Here is a 19,230-nt window from a genome sequence, read left to right on the forward strand (position 1 = left end):
TGTACTTGTAGGTAGAGGTAAAGTGACTATGGATGGATAATAAACAGAGAGTAGCAGGAGTGTAAAAATAGGCATTTGATGAGCTTTTCAGGAGTCTTATGCCTTGGGGGTAGAAGCTGTTAAGAAACTTTTTGGACCTAGACTTGGTGTTCCGGTACCACTTGCTGTGTGGTAGCAGAGCGAACAGTCTTTGACTAGGGTGGCTAAACATTTTTAATGTCTCCCTCTGACACCGCCTGGTATAGAGGTCCTGGATGACAGGAAGCTTGGCCCCAGTGATATGCTGGGCCGTACTCACTACCCTCTGTAGTGCCTTGGAGGCGGAGGCTGAGCAGTTGCCATACCAGGCAGTGATGCAACCAATCAGGATGCTCTTGATGGTGCAGCTGTAGAACCTTTTGAGGATCTGAGGACCCATGCCAAATCGTTTCAGTCTCCTGAGAGGGAATAGGTGTTGTTGTGCCCGCTTCACGACTGTCTTGGTGTGTTTGGACCATGATAGTTTGCTGGTGGACAACCTGCTCCACTGCAGCCCATCAATGAGAATGGGGGTGTGCTCGGGCCTCCTTTTCCTGTAGTCCACAATCATCTCCTTTGTCTTGATCACGTTGAGGGAGAGGTTGTTATCCTGGCACCACACTAACTGGTCTCTGACCTCCTCCCTGTGGTGAACATGTTTCTGAGTTCTTAGCAGGCCACATACTGCAGTAATTTGGGTTGTTCTGGTCAAGAATAGACCGCAGTGAACTCGACAGGGAGCTGACCCTGCAATCTCCAGGTCACCCGTCAATTGTCCTAACCACTACTGCCACAAAGCTGTCTTCATTAGTCTCTGGATCTCTCCCTCCTCCTCTTCCTCTTCTTCTTCAGGGGAGATGTTGATGCTGGCCTGTAGTGCATTCACTCAGGATTAGCATCAAACAGTCTCTGAGAGAGACAAGACAAGCTCGGGAGGGGATGTGGATTAGTACTAGCATGCTGAGTAAGAGAGAACGCGGGCAGGAAGTGCTTTTGTACTGGCAAATTTGTGCTAATTTAGCACTGCTGTTAATTGTTCCTCCGCATTCACCCCCCGCCTGCTCGTGCACCAGTCACTCTGCCTTACGTCAAAGTCTGAGTCAGACTGTTGCCTTGAAATGACAGGCCTGCTGCTGATGATCAGAGTCAAGCGTGGCTCACCCAATGAGAGGGAGGTGAGAGAAGAGCAAAGAGGAGGAGAGGAAGAGACACGAGTAGCCTGCTGGAGTGTGGGGAGAGTTCTGGCTCTGGAGCACTTGGCAAAGACACCTCTGCTCTGCATCATCCCAGCAGTGATGGACTCAATCGAGCATGCTACGGAAACTTTTAAGGTTTTAGTGAGAAGCTGTTTGCTAAATATTACCCTGTGATGAAGCAGCGTAGCTGACGTGTGTCGTTTGTGCCTGGCTAAACTCGGCTGTGCTCATTAGCTCTTCCATAGTTTAGTAAAAACATCATGGTCCAAGGAAGTTGGTTTCTTTTAGAGGTTCCTTGAGTCTTTATGCTTAGGTAATAACATACTGTTGCTTTACAATAAGGGGCGCCACCCTGGTGAATTGTGCAACCAATTTCAACATCAGGAGGATTAGATCAATGGAAACCAGATACACTAGTCTAGGTGGAGGAAGTCTTCATTTGTAATGCTCTCTGACTGTGGTGGGTTGTTGTGAGCAGATGTGTTGTTGTAACAGAGGGTTGTTGTTCCTCTGAGTGAGGTCTGTGTCTGGGTCTGTCTGACACTGACTGAGGGATGGGCTAGAGACTGGAAATCAACAGAGAGAGGTCTGCAGTGGAAGGAAACCTCGGTGTGTGTGTGTGCCCCCCCCCCCCACACACACACACACACATACCACAAATACCAACATGTTTATGTTTGTATTCATATGTGCGGCACACTGCGCAATTCATCCGGGCTGCTCTGTATTAATAATGCAGTGGTGTAACACAAACAGTGAGAAGTAGAGCTGCGATCGTCTGGATGTGGGTCACGTGAAAGAACTGCCAGCCAGCACAGGTGGTGCTTTGTCTGGAGCGTGCCCAGGGAGAGGAAATGGTGAGATTGGAGAGAGGAGGGAAACAGGGGGATGGATTGACGAGGCTGTGTGGTTTAATACAGGAGACGAATAAAATCTGTATATGGAGGCAGATTATAAAATAAAAATAGAATTAAAGCGAAACACCATTCAAGCGAATAAAGTGATACACCATGGCTCACAATGATGCAAGAGACGAGAGGCTTCCAAACAGTATAATTCCCTGTTGTTTAAACGGCAGACATCCTGTATTTCAATTTACGTTGCAGGGCCATGCCAAAAGCCCACACTTCATGTGATGGTATTTATTGTACAATCTTAACTGAGATTTTGGCGCTGTGTCTCGTTCTGTCTTTTAGCAGGTAATGTGTTACATCTGGCTTTATGCTTTCAGCCTATAGACCGCAGTCCCACTGAAAAACAAACATGCAAATCACACTGACACGAACAATGAATCTGTGCAGTGACACACACATGCGCACACACACACACTCATGATTTAGTATGCAGTTAGTAGTGGCTGTCACACGTCTCCCTATCTAGTACCACAGCGGTGTGGTGAATTCTAACCTCGCCTCACTCAACACACGTTGCTGCCCCCCGGCGCTCCTGCTCAGGCCACTCTGCTCCACCGTGGATAAACAGAACCCTGTTTGGGGCTGGAGCATCTGGAATAGCCCTCCCCCTTCTCCCATCCCCACACCCCCCTTTCCCTCCAATGACATCAGTGGCTCTGCTCCCCTGTGGTGGAGGGGCTGAGATGCCAGGCACAGGGCCAGGAGCTGGAGTTGGAGCCACGCTGACATGGACAGGAGAGGGGAGCGAGAGGGGTACATGCCACTAGGGATTTAGATGTACAGGGATACAAATCACTGCACTGACACACACTCACACAGATTACATAAATAAAATGTTGAACTATCAATTACAAATTGGATCTGCTGGTGATTGCTGCGCTGCTTGTTAACATGGTAATCATGGTAATAAGGTTTGTACCACCGCAGTAAAGTGAGTGGTGGTTGAAAGTACAAAGTTAGCTGGGATTTCCATCTGTCAATCAATAGCTGGTGTGAGCCAATGGAAAGTCTTTGATGCTACAGGAGGGCAGACTTGGAACCTCTGTAGAGGGCTGAGTAATGAGGAGATTGACAGTGTTAATGATGTGATAATTTCTCCCATCATGCATTTAGAAGCCTCATTTCACCTTGCAGTAGGATAATAAGTCACAGACTATCCACTCTGATTTGATCATTCTGATGTGATCATTTCTCCCATCATGCATTTAGAAGCCTCATTTCACCTTGCAGTAGGATAATAAGTCACAGACTATCCACTCTGATTAGAACCTCCTCATTTCTCTCTCTCCCCTATCAGGACGAGTGTCGGAACTTCATGAAGGTTTTGCTGAGTCGACAAGGAGGTCTGTTTGTCTGTGGGACCAACGCCTTCAATCCGCTGTGTGCCAACTATACTGTGAGTACCTATAGAACACACACGCTGTCTGTCAAATTCAAACAGCAGTCATTGCTGCTTGGGGAAGCTGAGCACATCTCTACCTGTCAGCAGTCCAGCCATGCATCAAGCCTAATGATTGGTGCATCGTTGATAAATGGACTATTCCTTTTCTCTGGAATCTGGAGCTCGCTCACAAACATGATTAAGCATGTTGCTTACTCACAAATTTACAACTTGTTTTCTGTCATTTGTTTCGTACCTAAGGCAGAGACAGAGAGAGGCTAGATATCGGCTAGATATCAGTAGCTATTGCACCACGCTTAAACTGTGGAGGTTGTTTTTGTAGAGCGGCAGAGACAGATGGTCATAGTGCAGAGCTGAGGGCTTGGAGAGGGTCAGCTGGAACCAAGGAGGAGGCTGTGCTTATGATGTGTCTGGCTGGTTCGTTTCTTCGCCTCTGGTGAAACCCAGGCAGGCAAGTAGAAGGAAAACGCTAAGTGGTTGCACTGCTCATGTACCTGGAGTTGCTCCCCTCCGGTCATACACCCTGTCCTGGAAGAGCACACCTCGGAGTTACTTATCTACCTGCTCCGTTTTACAGCCACATCCAGACTCTTCCAATCAGACTACCGAGTTGAAAAAGCTTGTGAAGGAGGGAGGGAGGAAGGAGATGGGGGATAGGGGCATCCAGTTTACGTGTCAAAGGCTTTCAGAGAAGTGTTATGTTCAGTCTGTCACATCTCCAACATACCAGCACACTGACTCCCTCCTCTATACCTGGCCCATTATCTCTGGCTGTTAATGAGCAGTGGAACCTGTGTAGGGCTGACGGCCTCAGGGCTTCTCCTGGGACTAGTTAGCACACCTAGGGTTTATTTATAGCTGGTTTTAATGACAACCACAGCGTTTCATTTATTTAATTCATTTTCAATCGGTGTTGGCATCTGTGTGACTTTGATTTCGCCTGTGGTTGTTTAGCTGCATGCATTTCAAAAGGTTGTGTTTGTGTGTATTTGTTCCTGTTGTTGTTGTTGTCTTCAGTATTTGCACGATTGCAGAGGGAGAATAACAATGCTGTGAATATGTTATAATATATACTAATTGCCATAATCTGTCGGCATTTATGTCAAATCAAATAACATTTTATTTGTAACATGCGCCAAGTACAATGGGTGCTTGATTACTAGTCCTTCCCCACTTCCCAACTATGCAGAGTTTAAAAAATATGTTTACTGTATGTGAAGGTAAACTTCACTTTTTGTTTCCCAGCAACACTATATAGTGAACTGTGTGTGTGTTGTTTCAGGGAGACACACTGGAGATGGTGGGAGAGACGGTCAGTGGCATGGCCCGCTGCCCCTATGACCCTAAACACGCCAACGTGGCTCTGTTCGCCGGTGAGGAGAAAACACAATCATTGCTTTAAATACCTCATTCTGTAGCAGGGTCCCATCACCACGTCAACAATGGCAGTGGCTGAAACAATAGGAAGCCTTTATTACACATTACTGGGCAGTAGAAATAGAGTGAATTTGTCCACTCTGCACCACTGGTGTCACGTCGGTATAAATGGTTGGGAGACAGGCGCAGGAATGCGTACTAGTTTTTATTTATTTACCCAAATTACAGCGTGCCATGTATAGGCACAGGGACCAAGACAAAACAAACACGATCAAAAACACATGGTTGAGACCCAAACAAAAGAGCGAGGAGTACCTCGAATTAATACACAATCGCACTCGACCCGTAATCTTCTGCACAATACAAGCGGCTCGAATGCCAAAACAACACAGCAAAGGTACTCACACGACCAAAGGACATTGGAAAAATAATCGACAGGACAATGGTGAACAAAGGGCACACTTATACAATTACGAATCAAATGGGAATAGGGACCTGGTGTGCGTAATGACAGTTCTGGAGGGATCCGTGACAACTGGAATTATCTCAAATCAAATCAAATTGTATTAGTCACATGCGCCTAATACAACAGTTGTAGACCTAACAGTGAAATGCTTACTTATGTGCCCCTAACTAACAATGCAGTTTATAAGAAATAAAAGTGACAAGTAATTTAGGAGCAGCAGTAAAATAACAATAGCGGGATATACAGGGGGGTACCAGTACAGAGTCAATATGCGGGGGCACTGATTAGTTGAGGTAATATGTACATGTGGGTAAAGTTATTAAGTGACTATGCATAGATGATAACAACAGAGAATAGCAGCGGTATAAAAGGGGGGGGGCAATGCAAATAGTCTGGGTAGCCATTTGATTAGATGTTCAGGAGTCTTATGGCTTGAGGGTGGAAGCTGTTAAGAAGCTTCTTGGACCTAGACTTGGTGTATAGAGGTATAGAGGTCCTGGATTGTAGGAAGCTTGGCCCCAGTGATGTACTGGTCCGTACTCACTACCCTCTGTAGTGCCTTGCGGTCGGAGGCCGAACAGTTGCCATACCAGGCAGTGATGTAACTAGTCAGGATACTCTCAATGGTGCAGCTGTAGAACCTTTTGAGGATCTGAGGACCCATGCCAAATCTTTTCAGTCTCCTGAGGGAGAATAGGTTTTGTCGTGCCCTCTTCACGACTGTCATGGTGTGCTTGGACCATGTTAGTTTGTTGGTGATGTGGACACCAAGGAACTTGAAGCTCTCAACCTGCTCCACTGCAGCCTCGTCGATGAGAATGGGGGCGTGCTCGGTCCTCTTTTTCCTGTAGTCCACAATCATCTCCTTTGTCTTAATCACGTTGAGGGAGAGGTTGTTGTCCTGGCACCACACGGCCAGGTCTCTGACCTCCTCCTTATAGGCTGTCTCGTCACTGTCTGGGGTGTGTTGTCATCCAATTATACATTGTTCATTGGTCAACTGTCATATGCATTGATTAGTGTACTGTACTGTCATTATATAAACTATCCTCTGCAATTTCTTTATAGGTTGATCTGTAACTGTCTCGATTTCCCATTCTCACTGATCTGGTGTGTGTTTTTGCCAGAGGGGAATCTGTTTACGGCCACTGTGACAGACTTCCTGGCAATAGATGCAGTGATCTACCGTAGCCTGGGGGACAGTCCTGCACTCCGCACTGTCAAACACGACTCCAAATGGTTCAGAGGTACGCCCCTCGGTTAAACATGTTTATTTGTGTGTATTTGTTTGTGTGTGTGTGTGTGTGTGCAATTGTGTGTGTGCGTGCAAGCGTGTGTCTGTGTGTGTGTATTTATTGGTATTTGTGTGTGTGTGTGTGTATTGTCTCTGTTGTTGTTGTTTAAATGCGATGTGTTTATGTCCACATCACTTAGTATCCGGATCGATATCTGGATCAGATTCACTACATCCCTGCTGATGTCAGTGGAGCCAGGGCTCTAGTCTGCTCTGTGCCTGTGGGCTATGCCTGATGGGGTTCAGTAGGCATGACACAAGAATGTTTTGAAACTGACAACGAAAATTAGCCACCTCCCTGACACCTCTATTTCCATCCATTTTCTCTAATTTGGTGCATACTAAACACAACCCTGGTGTTTGTGGTTGGGATTTAGGGAGGCATCCGATAGCTCTTACGGTAGCTATTGCTGTGTAACATGGCCCTCTCCCCTCCTTTTCCAGAGCCCTATTTTGTCAGTTCAGTGGAATGGGGTCCTCACATCTACTTCTTCTTCAGAGAGATGGCTGTGGAGTTTAACTATCTGGAGAAGGTACGAGACAAACTGGTAAAGCTTTGAACACTCCCCTGTGTGTAGTGTGTCTGCCTGCCTGGATGTTCCATCTCATGTAATTATTCAGATGTCAAAACCAGCCTAGTGCTTCTGATGACCTTTTTCCATTTATCTGTGTATCTGTGTTTCTGTGTATCTGTGTTCCTGTGTATCTGTGCTGTAGGCATATCTAATATAATAACAGTGGGCTATGCGAACAACCTTGCATCTGAGTTAGACAGGGGAAAAGTGTTTTCATAACAGCTCCAAATGGCATCAGTCATATCAGATTTGGGATACGTGCTCATGAAAAAATAGGACAGTAACAAGAAGCCTTTTTATCTAATAAATTAGCTATTCACATTTGGTGGAAATGTGCTGGCGCAGGCATTTCGTGCTGCATGTTTATAGGGCTCCCAGTAAGTGGAGACTTACACTATACCACAGTTGTGTGGGTTGAGATTGTTCAAAGAACACATTTGAAATGCACTGACATATCCTGGAATAATACATATTAATTTACCATTTTAAAACAATGATCTGTCAAATGTGGTCGTATGCATTGCAAATACTTTTTTTTTTTATCACCCAACTTGTTAAAAAGGGTTTCATCTTCATTTTGGAAGAATGTTTATTGTGGTATAAAACTGATTATTAACTGGGTGGTTTGAGCCCTGAATGCTGATTGGCTGACAACCGTGGTATATCTAACCGTATACCACGTATGACAAAACATTTATTTTTACTGCTCTAATTACATTGGTAACCAGTTTATAGTAGCAATAAGGCACCTCAGGTGTTTGTGATATATGGCCAATATACCACGGCTAAGGGCTGTATCCAGGCACTCCGTGTTGCGTCGTGTGGAAGGACAGCCCTTAGCCGTGGAATATTGGCCATATACCCTCGGGCCTTCGTGCTTAAATATATATCCATGGGCTCATGAATATGAGCCCATGAATATATCAACCACTAAATCTAATGTGTGCTTTAAAATGTCCCAGCGTGGAAAACTCTGTACATGGTTATTGATATGTAGTTTGGTGCGAGGTCATTGACTGTTCTGTCTGTTCCACGTACTTGCGTGCATGTGTGTTCAGGTACAGGTGTCTCGGGTGTCTCGGGTGTGTAAGGCGGACCTGGGGGGCTCTCAGAGGGTGTTGGAGAAGCAGTGGACTTCGTTCCTGAAAGCCAGACTGAACTGCTCCGTCCCTGGAGACTCCCACTTCTACTTCAACCTGCTCCACTCCACCAGCCCTGTCATCAGGATGCACGGCAGGGACATCGTCCTGGGAGTCTTCTCCACCCCCGCTAACAGGTACACACAGACACACAGAGACAGACAGACACACAGAGACAGACAGACAGACACACGCAGACAGGCAGACAGGCAGACAGACAGACACACACATAGACAGAGACACAGACAGACACAGACAGACAGACAGACAAAGAGACAGGCAAACCGACACAGACAGACAGACGGACAGACTGACTGATAGACAGGGAAGTCCCTGAAAAGAGGGGGATGGTTGGGGTTTATGGATAAGGTACAGTTCTGGATTAGGCACATTTATTTGCCACAAGCATTAGCTTTTAGAGAGGCAAAACATGCTGTTAAATGATTGGAGTGATGAAATGGAAGAAAAATGTTGTTTTTTTGAAGAGATTAGAGTGATGCAATAGAAAGAGAAGGAACGAGGGATGCTGCTTGGTAATAGAAGGATTAGATGAGGCTGAAGATGTTTGCAGAGAAAGCATAATAAACAGATTGAACAATGCAAGGGAGGAGAGGAAAGGTCCCCTGAGCTGCATTATGTGTATGTGTCTTATATATATCTTATATATCACCTGAGAGATAGTGTGTGTGCTGTGTATACAGAGCAGACTAATAGGAAATCGATGCAGGTTTCCCATGCAGAGGAGCCAGCAGGATGTATATCAGCAGAGGAGCCAGCAGGATGTATATCAGCAGAGGAGCCAGCAGGATGTATATCAGCAGAGGAGTCAGCAGGATGTATATCAGCAGAGGAGCCAGCAGGATGTATATCAGCAGAGGAGCCAGCAGGATGTATATCAGCAGCAGAGGAGTCAGCAGGATGTATATCAGCAGAGGAACCAGCAGGATGTATATCAGCAGAGGAGCCAGCAGGATGTATATCAGCAGAGGAGTCAGCAGGATGTATATCAGCAGAGGAGCCAGCAGGATGTATATCAGCAGAGGAGCCAGCAGGATGTATATCAGCAGAGGAGTCAGCAGGATGTATATCAGCAGAGGAGCCAGCAGGATGTATATCAGCAGAGGAGCCAGCAGGATGTATATCAGCAGAGGAGCCAGCAGGATGTATATCAGCAGAGGAGTCAGCAGGATGTATATCAGCAGAGGAGCCAGCAGGATGTATATCAGCAGAGGAGCCAGCAGGATGTATATCAGCAGAGGAGCCAGCAGGATGTATATCAGCAGCAGAAGAGTCAGCAGGATGTATATCAGCAGAGGAACCAGCAGGATGTATATCAGCAGAGGAGCCAGCAGGATGTATATCAGCAGAGGAGCCAGCAGGATGTATATCAGCAGAGGAGCCAGCAGGATGTATATCAGCAGAGGAGCCAGCAGGATGTATATCAGCAGAGGAGCCAGCAGGATGTATATCAGCAGAGGAGTCAGCAGGATGTATATCAGCAGAGGAGTCAGCAGGATGTATATCAGCAGAGGAGCCAGCAGGATGTATATCAGCAGCAGAGGAGCCAGCAGGATGTATATCAGCAGCAGAAGAGTCAGCAGGATGTATATCAGCAGAGGAACCAGCAGGATGTATATCAGCAGCAGAAGAGTCAGCAGGATGTATATCAGCAGAGGAACCAGCAGGATGTATATCAGCAGAGGAGCCAGCAGGATGTATATCAGCAGCAGAAGAGTCAGCAGGATGTATATCAGCAGAGGAGCCAGCAGGATGTATATCAGCAGCAGAGGTGCCAGCAGGATGTATATCAGCAGAGGAGCCAGCAGGATGTATATCAGCAGCAGAGGAGTCAGCAGGATCTATATCAGCAGAGGGCAAATCTCAACTAATGTCAGCTCAAATAGCATCCTCTACTCGTAATGGCTGCTGTTGTGGCAGCCAGGAGAGGAAGAGAGGGAGGGGGGAGAGAAGAGAAGAGAGGGAGGAGGAGAGAGGGAGGGGAGAGAAGAGAGGGAGAGGGAGAGAAGAGAGGGAGGGGAGAGAAGAAAGGGAGGGGAGAGAGGGAGGGGAGATAAGAGAGGGAGAGGGAGAGAAGAGAGGGAGAGAAGAGAGGGAGGGGAGAGAGGGAGAGAAGAGAGGGAGGGGGAGAGAGGGAGGGGAGAGAAGAGAGGGAGGGGGAGAGAGGGAGGGGAGAGAAGAGAGGGAGGGGAGAGAAGAGAGGGAGGGGGAGAGAGGGAGGGGAGAGAAGAGAGGGAGGGAGACACTCTCAAACCCTTTGAAGGACAAGGAAGTCAATAACTGGACACATCTGCAGCTCTCCCGCCCACCACCCTTTAAGACTTAAAACGGTTTCATCAGCTGCATCTTATCTTTTGGCCGGAGGGCTGGGAGAGGGATGGGAGAGGGATGGGAGCGGTGTGCCTGCAAAGAGAGATGGATGGTTTACACAGGGCCAACAATGACTCCCAGATAACATTGTGACCAGAATGTCAGGGAGAGGCCCAGCTGAACACACACTAACACACACTAACACACACTACCCGCCTGGGAACCGCTCCATAGCTATGCTCCATTATAAACAGCTGGAGGCAGAGAGAGAGTGACAGAGAGAGAGAAAGGGGGAAGTTTAAGAAAGAGAGGGGGAAGAGAGAGACAGAGAGGGGTACGCCATAAACCTTCCCTATAACGTGTGGTCCTCTGCGCCATACTTTTAAAAGCCTTACCACACAAATTGCGTGTTTTGGGAACAGCAGGGAAGAGGATTTGGTCAATCTGGAGTGGCCATTTTGAGATATTCTATCATCTCCCGTGTGTGCACATGTGCTAACAGCGTGGGAATAGTGGAAAAAGAGCTCTGTTTTAAGAGTTTCCCCACCAGCTTCCCTTGATGTTTGCTTGTTATTCTTCAGGTTGTCATACCTACAAACCCACAATAGAGTTTACAGCCCCATGAAACAGCCTGCAGCTGCTCAGGCCTCTATCTCCAATCCTGGTCTATGATGTCAGCGTTAGCTAGCCTAGCAACACAAATGCCAAATCCTTCTGGGTTTCCAGTTCTTCAGCGTGTCCACTTCTCCTGCCCCTGGTCCTTTCTGTCTGAGTGGATTAAAGAGAGGCTTGAGTTTCTTCTGAGCACCTGATCCTCCTCACAGCACAGGTCAACCTAACCCCCTGGAACTGCAGGAGGTCAGGGAGTTAGAGGAGCACGGGAGGCTATGAGAGGAGGATATGAGAGCACCTCCGAGCCTGCAGGTGAAAGGGAGGGGTGCTTTTTATAGCAACAGGATAGAGAGACAATTTAAGAAGATACTGTAACATGGAGGTGAGACAAGTCTAGCTATGCTACGCTTTATGCTATCCTGGGGCTAGGAATAGGCTTCGTTGTAATAGATTTGGCCTGACCAGATGGTGCCTGGTTCTCGGCTGGAGAAGTCCCCTGTGGGGAAGTGCAGGGCTCTCAGGGGACCCAGCCTCAGAGGAGCCATCAAGAAGACACAGTTGACAGGGGAGCTGTGAGGCTGTGACACCAAGGAGACAGGGTGGGAGTCACACCTGGATACGTCCACCGGGCCCCGGTTTGAGGCAGGAGGAGAATACACAATGGGGCCTTACCAGGTGCTGATGAAGCATATGGGAGAAGTAAAGGAAGAGAAAGCAGACAGACATGGACGGAAATGACAAAGAGTTTGATTGTGTGCAGAGAGTGGAGAAAGAGATGGGGAGAGAGGTGGAAAGAGAGATTAAGCCCCAGGTGGAGAGAGAAGAGAGAGCGAAGCCGTAACAAAACATCCTCTCACCTCACCTTGAGCCCTCGACTGAAGAACTCCTTCCAACCCACTAGCCTCCATCAGCCATCATGCTGTCACTGGAGCTGGGCTATAGAGAGCTGTCAGTCTGCTGGTTAAACTGTGAGGACGTGGTCTGACACAAAGTCTGACCACTCCAACAGCCTCCTACAGCACAGAGCTCAGACTGTACTGCCTGTCAGTCAACCACCAGCTCCACACAGACAGAAATAGAATAAGCATAGTATGAACAGAGAGATAATTAGCATGACCTTTTTATTGGGACAAAGCCAAACTAATGTCATGTCATGAGCAAATATTTGAGCAAATGAGCAATGAGAGAATGAGAAAGAGATCAGAAGAGAAGAGAAACAGAGGATGAAAGAGCAGAGATGAGGGAGGGAGAGGGAATGAGAGAGAACAATAAAGAAATCAAACAAAACAGAGAGAGAAGAAGAGGAAGAAGAAGAGGATGAGTACAGAATACAGAGAGATAGAACTGGAGGCAGGTTAGGCTGTCAGACAGGCAGGGAGCCTCACAGAGCCACTGACCTGCAGAGAGAAGAGAGAGTGGAGGGCACGCTGTGACCAGTGTACCGCTGGCAGCTGTGTCACATGCCAACATCTGGTGCCTCCTGTGAGAGGCCTGTAGAAAGCCTGAAGCTATACTACAGCACACTGGCATGAGGCACATTCATATTCCCCGTACAATGTATGAATAGCAAGCGAGTGGGAGAGAGGTTGACCTGGTCAAATGCTGTATTAGGTTACCTTGCTGGAAAAAGCCAATGGTTACTCAGCAAGGTAAAACTCTGACAGCTTACTCAGAGAATCCCTGGAAATCTCTCTACTGGCAGGCCAAGGTGCATAGGGCAGCGCAGAGAGAGACCATTAGCTCCTCTGTCGGTGAGTGTCACTACTTGACCCTAACACTGGAGTGATGGAGTGTTGGTGTGAGTGGCAAGGTCTCACTCCTTTCCTCTACTGTTTTCAAGCTTGCTTTCTCTCTCTCTCTCTCTCTCTCTCTCTCTCTCTCTCTCTCTCTCTCTCTCTCACTCACTCTCTCTCTCTCTCTCTCTCTCTCTCTCTCTGTCTCTCTCTCTCTCTCTCTCTCTCTGCAGTGCTCTCTCCCTATCTCTCTTTATCTTCCTTTCTACACCTCTGCAGCTCTCTCTCTTATTCTCTCTCACCCTCACCCTCTCCATTTCACCCCTTCTCTCAGGACATAGTGTCAGAGCTGGGAAAGGGAGAAGGGAGTGGGTGTGAGGTAGCCGGCGGGCACTGAGTCACTCTTTCAGGTTTACTTTGTGCTGTACAAGAGAAGTACTAAGTCACTCTACAGACTCACGCGTCGTCTTACCAGAAACAGGAGGTTTCAAAATGAAGAGAAGGACCCTAAGAAGGAGACAAGAGAGAAAGAGAGATGTTCGTATTCATCCCCTGTTGTCCTGACACATCTCTCTCTCTCTCTCTCTCTCTCTCTCTCTCTCTCTCTCTCTCTCTCTCTCTCTCTCCACTAACTACTACAGTCTAGTCCACAGTAACAGCACTGTAGTGTTTGGTTCAGTCAATTGTGGGGACTTTTTTGTTCCATTCTGGGTCAGTGAGTTCAAGAGGAGTTTAGCAGCAGCCAAGTTGTGCAGGCATTTTATTGGTACATCTTATGGACTCTATAGTATTGTCTTCGGAGTGTTTCCTCTTTCCTTAACTACTCAATTCCTGTAGGCCTATATTCACGGATTCTAATACAAAACGTACGCTGAGTATACAAAACATGAAGAACTCTTTCCATGACATAGACTGACCAGGTGAATCCAGGTGAAAGCTATGATCCCTTATTGATGTAACTTGTTAAATCCACTTCCATATGTGTAGATGAAGGGGGGAGAGACAGGTTAAAGAAGGATCTTTAAGCCTTGAGATAATTGAGACATGGATTGATGTGTCCCATTCAGAGGGTGAATGGGCAAGACAAAAGTGTTGTCTTTTAATTAACAGGGTATGGTAGTAGGTGCCAGGCGCATCGGTTTGAGCGAGACCTTGTAGAGTCCATGCCCCGAAGAATTAAGGTGGTTCTGAGGGTGAGGGACAAAGGCGGGTGGGGGGGGGGGGGGTTGCAACTCAATATTAGGAAGGTGTTCCTAATGTTTGGTATACTCAGTGTATGTTTCACATACCAACTTCAATGTCATATAGGACATAATCGTCCATTTCTGTTTGGTCCAGTGCTATCTATTTAACTATCTATCTAACCCTGCCTTATCCGTTGTATCTGGTTCTCTCTCTGTAGTATCCCTGGTTCAGCAGTGTGTGCCTTCGACATGGAGCAGCTGGCTGGGGTGTTTGATGGGAGATTCAAGGAGCAGAAGTCACCTGAGTCTATATGGACCCCTGTTCCTGATGAGCTCATTCCCAAACCAAGGTACTGTTTCACATAACATAGAGCATTGATCTACTGTATGAGTCTAGTTGTGTAATACTATGTTAGCTGAATTATAGCTCCTTTCTCACAGTTCAACATTGGTAATGTGAGCTTGTGCCTAAGTACTATGGTACTTTTACCAGCAGCATACCACCCTGCATCCCACTGCTGGTTTTCTTCTGAAGCTCAGCAGGGTTGGTCCCTGGATGGGAGACCAGATGCTGCTGGAAGTGGTATTAGAGAGCCAATAGGAGGCACTCTTTCCTCTGGTCTAAAAAAATATATCCCAATGCCCCAAGGCAGTGATTGGGGATATTGCCCTGTGTAGGGTGCCGTCTTTCAGATGGGAAGTTAAACGGGTTTCCTGACTCGCTGTGGTCATTAAAGATCCCATGGCACATATTGTAAGAGCAGGGGTGGTAACCTCGGTGTCCTGGCTAAATTCCCAATCTGGCCCCTCATTCCATCATGGCCACATAATCATCCCCGCCTTCCAATTGGCTCATTCATCCCCCCTCCTCTCCCCTGTAACTATTCCCCAGGTCGTTGCTCTAAATGAGAATGTGTTCCCAGTCAACTTACCTGGTAAAATAAATAAATAGACATATGGGTCAGCCTGTGCTAAGCCCTGTTCCCTCCACAGGCCAGGAGGCTGTGCCATCCAGGGCTCCAGGTTCAACTCATCCAATGGTTTCCCTGATGAGATGTTGAACTTTGTGAAGACCCACCCCTTGATGGATGAGGCTGTGCCCTCACTGGGACAGAGTCCCTGGATTGTCAAGACCATGGTCAGGTGAGGCTCCACTGTTCTCTTATCACAGACATGAGATAATACTCACACACACAAACATACTGTTCTGTCGCCCTGAGATATGGCTGTAGACTTCTATGGTGTCTTACCATGTCTCAGGGCAAACTGTGTTGAGGGCTTGCTAACAAACTAAAACATGGACCCATGCACCCAGACCTCATTTGTATGAACACACAGGCATTAGTCTGTTTATGGTGGTCACTCGATCCGCTCACTGTGAGGGTTTGCTGCAGGAGGCAAGCAGCTGGGATACATCAAACCCCACTGGCCACCAGCCGAGCCCGAGCAGGGAGGAGAAAATGAGTGTGACAAGTTGTATGTGGAATATTAAATACCCAGTGGTACATTAACTCATACACACAGGACTCATGTAGTTCAACTACGGTGCTATTGTCTCATGACAAGACCATTCATCTGAATGATATTAATGAGTGCTCTTGGTAATTAGTTCTGTATGTAAATGAGATGAATATTTTACTGTGTGAATCTCATTTAGTTGGTCTGGAGTGTCAGTGCAGTATGAGTCGACAGTGAGAGGTATGCAAGTAGACCCTATTCCAAATTGAGCTCTAGACACTACCCTCAGTAACTTCATGTACAATTTGATAGGACCATTTAAGCTTAATTAAAATTGTAATAGCAGCTGCACTTTGCCGTTTGACAGACTAGGTGGAATTAACACCATATTGCTTACTCCGATCCTCTCAGGTCCACACTAGGGGTCAACATGACACTGGATAGACTGTCTTTATCTCACCACTATATCTGCCTGTCCAGGTACCAGCTGAATAAGATGGTGATGGACACAGAGGCTGGCCCCTACCGGAACCGAACGGTGCTCTTCCTGGGCTCCAGCCGTGGGACCATCCTCAAGTTCCTGATCATCCCCAACTGGGACAACACTGTGTCCGGCAGCAATGTCTTCCTGGAGGAGCTGGAGGGCTTCAACCCTGACAAGTAAGGGTGAACAGGTTACAGACTGTCTCCAATAGGGTTTTTTTGTGCGGTATTGTGATCGTCTTCTTAATAATCTCTAAGTGTTTCACTGTAACATATATGTGGGACTGCAGGGGGGATAGGAAGCAGTCTAAGCAGATGGGGTATTAGTTGGTTATTATCTTCCACTGAGCCCAATTAGAAATGTCTCCTAACCAGAGCTACAGCGGCAGTGCTGCTTATTGTGGCCCCTGATCAGGTTGCAGGTAGCCTAGTGGTTAGAGTGTTGGGCCAGTAACCAAAAGTTTGCTGGATCAAATCTCTAAGCTGACAATGTAAAAATATGTCATCCTGAACCAAACAGTTAATAACCCACTGTTCCCTGCTAGGCAGTAATTGTAAATAAGAATTTGTTCTTAACTGACTTGCCTAGTTAAATAATTAATGTAAAATCTATTCTCAGCTTCAACTGAGGGGGAGATGGGGCTCATTTTACTATAACGGAGCAGCACAAACTTATCCGGCAGGTGAAAGGAGGTTCCAAGCGTAACTTTGCTACCCTTCAAAACAATGCATTAATTTTGGTGTCAGGGCAATGTTCCATTCCACAAACAACTTACATGGGGCGCAGAGGAGTCAGATCACAGGAACAATTAGTTCCGGCTGCAGCAGTAGCGGCGGTGGTGCCGGTGTATGAGTGTGTTTGGAGGTGATTTGCTGTGCGGTGACGGTTGCGTGACTGTGAGCCTGGTATAGGGGTGTATGACAGGGCTGGCAGGGAGCCAGCTAATCAGGAGACAGGTAATGGAGAAATCAGATCAGCATTCTCCCAGCCTGCCCTTCCTTAACCCCAGACCATCTCTCCTAATGGGTCCAGGGTAGATAGACGGGCCACCGCTACCATCACCGGGGCAACGGGAACACAAGACATCACAGAGAGAGATCCACAAAGACCAAATTGGTTTGTGATTGGCTGCCATAATGAACCAGGAAATGACGGAAATGGAGAGACTAATGGTCCACACTTTCATTATTCTTGCTACCTGTCTCCATTTGATTATTTCTTACTTTTACTTGTTTCTTGTTCTCTCTCTCTCTCTCTCTCTCTCTCTCTCTCTCTCTCTCTCTCTCTCTCTCTCTCTCCGTCTCTCTCTCTCTCGCCCTGCCCGTCAGTCTGGTTTGTCACATAGTGGATGTTTGTTGTGAGGTATGACTCACAGCTTGGCCGTACCGTACTGTAATTTCTGTAGAATCTCAAACCTGCCGTGTGTGATAAATTCCCCCTAATGACTCCTCAGCTCTCAGACATGTTAATTACCATAAGTCCATGCATGAGTCCACATATGTATATAGATCGATACAAATCCAGCCTACAAAGGAAGGTGTGTGGAAGATATGGGAGTGCTAAGTGGCAATTAGAGCTAATGCAGGGTGTAGCTGGTGGCTTGTTTGATGTCCATCCAACCCTAGACCTCACCCATCAGCACCCTGCATACTAAAGATGACACTGTGACAACCAGGCATTTCAATGCTTCCGAATGCACGTTACTGATTTTACTGCTATTGTTGTGCTTTTATTTATATACCGGTTTGAGGTATACTGGTTTGAGTTATACTGGTTTGAGTTGAACTGGTTTGAGTTATACTTCATGAAGCATTTGGTGTGAAGAACTGAGCAGTGAGTGTTGTCTTGGTGTCACGTGTATTGAGATCAATATGAAACAGAGTAGGGTTCTGTTCAGTCAGTGTGTGATATGATGTTTGATATTGAGGTGCATTAATATGTTAACTCTGTGTGTGTGTCCAGGTGTGGGGAGGACACTCCGCAGGCGAGGCATCTGTTGTCCCTGACTCTGGACCGGGTGAGCCGCTCTCTGCTGCTGGCCTTCCCCTCTTGTGTGGTCAGGGTCCCTGTGGCACGATGCCAGCTCTACTCACGCTGCATGAAGTAAGTCACATACACACACACCTCACACACACCCTACAAACACGTTGCTGTCCTCTGTAGCTCACACACACTTTTCAGCCACATACAGTAGATCTGTCACAGTACCGATCATTAAAATCACAACTTTAGTCAGGCCCTAAACCTTCTGCCAACGTTAAAAAAGCTACCCTCAGTGCACCTAAATACTTTACCACATCCCCAAGTGCTCTTCAACAGATCTGTAAATCCAAAATATCACAACACAAGTCTTACTTTCTTGCCTTTGGGCCTTGCTGATCCATCACTAAGTCGTGTTGCCTTGATGCCAGCAGTCTCCAGACCTAGTGAGGAGTGACATGCAGTAAACCATATTTCACATTTTTAATGTGTTCACTGAACCTGGGGACTCATACATGTCTGTAATGTGTTCACTGAACCCGGGGACTCATACATGTCTGTAATGTGTTCACTGAACCTGGGGACTCATACATGTCTGTAATGTGTTCACTGAACCTGGGGACTCGTACATGTCTGTAATGTGTTCACTGAACCTGGGGACTCATACATGTCTGTAATGTGTTCACTGAACCTGGGGACTCATACATGTCTGTAATGTGTTCACTGAACCTGGTGACTCATACATCTCATACATGTCGGTAATGTGTTCTCTGAACCTGGGGACTCATACATGTCTGTAATGTGTTCACTGAACCCGGGGACTCATACACGTCTGTAATGTGTTCACTGAACCTGGGGACTCATACATCTCATACATGTCTGTAATGTGTTCACTGAACCCGGGGACTCATACATCTCATACATGTCGGTAATGTGTTCTCTGAACCTGGGGACTCATACATGTCTGTAATGTGTTCACTGAACCCGGGGACTCATACATGTGTGTAATGTGTTCACTGAACCCGGGGACTCATACATGTCTGTAATGTGTTCACTGAACCTGGGGACTC

At 47.0% G+C, this 19,230-nt stretch overlaps 1 protein-coding gene across 4 annotated transcripts in view; it reads left to right on the forward strand.

The window, feature by feature from the left end:
• Positions 1-19,230, forward strand: part of LOC135556480 (semaphorin-6B-like) — a 142,905-nt gene that overhangs the window by 92,139 nt on the left and 31,536 nt on the right. For 3 of the 4 annotated variants that reach the window (XM_064989716.1, XM_064989718.1, XM_064989719.1), the window contains 9 exons: positions 3,426-3,524; positions 4,813-4,903; positions 6,501-6,620; positions 7,112-7,200; positions 8,301-8,518; positions 14,457-14,588; positions 15,232-15,381; positions 16,177-16,356; positions 18,143-18,283. In XM_064989716.1, the coding sequence (XP_064845788.1) occupies positions 3,426-3,524; positions 4,813-4,903; positions 6,501-6,620; positions 7,112-7,200; positions 8,301-8,518; positions 14,457-14,588; positions 15,232-15,381; positions 16,177-16,356; positions 18,143-18,283 (1,220 nt within the window). The remainder of the gene's footprint in view (positions 1-3,425; positions 3,525-4,812; positions 4,904-6,500; positions 6,621-7,111; positions 7,201-8,300; positions 8,519-14,456; positions 14,589-15,231; positions 15,382-16,176; positions 16,357-18,142; positions 18,284-19,230) is intronic. The other variant, XM_064989717.1, reaches the window with a different exon arrangement.

Source organism: Oncorhynchus masou, chromosome 15 (assembly GCF_036934945.1).
Source record: "Oncorhynchus masou masou isolate Uvic2021 chromosome 15, UVic_Omas_1.1, whole genome shotgun sequence".
Taxonomy (NCBI): Eukaryota; Metazoa; Chordata; class Actinopteri; order Salmoniformes; family Salmonidae; genus Oncorhynchus; species Oncorhynchus masou.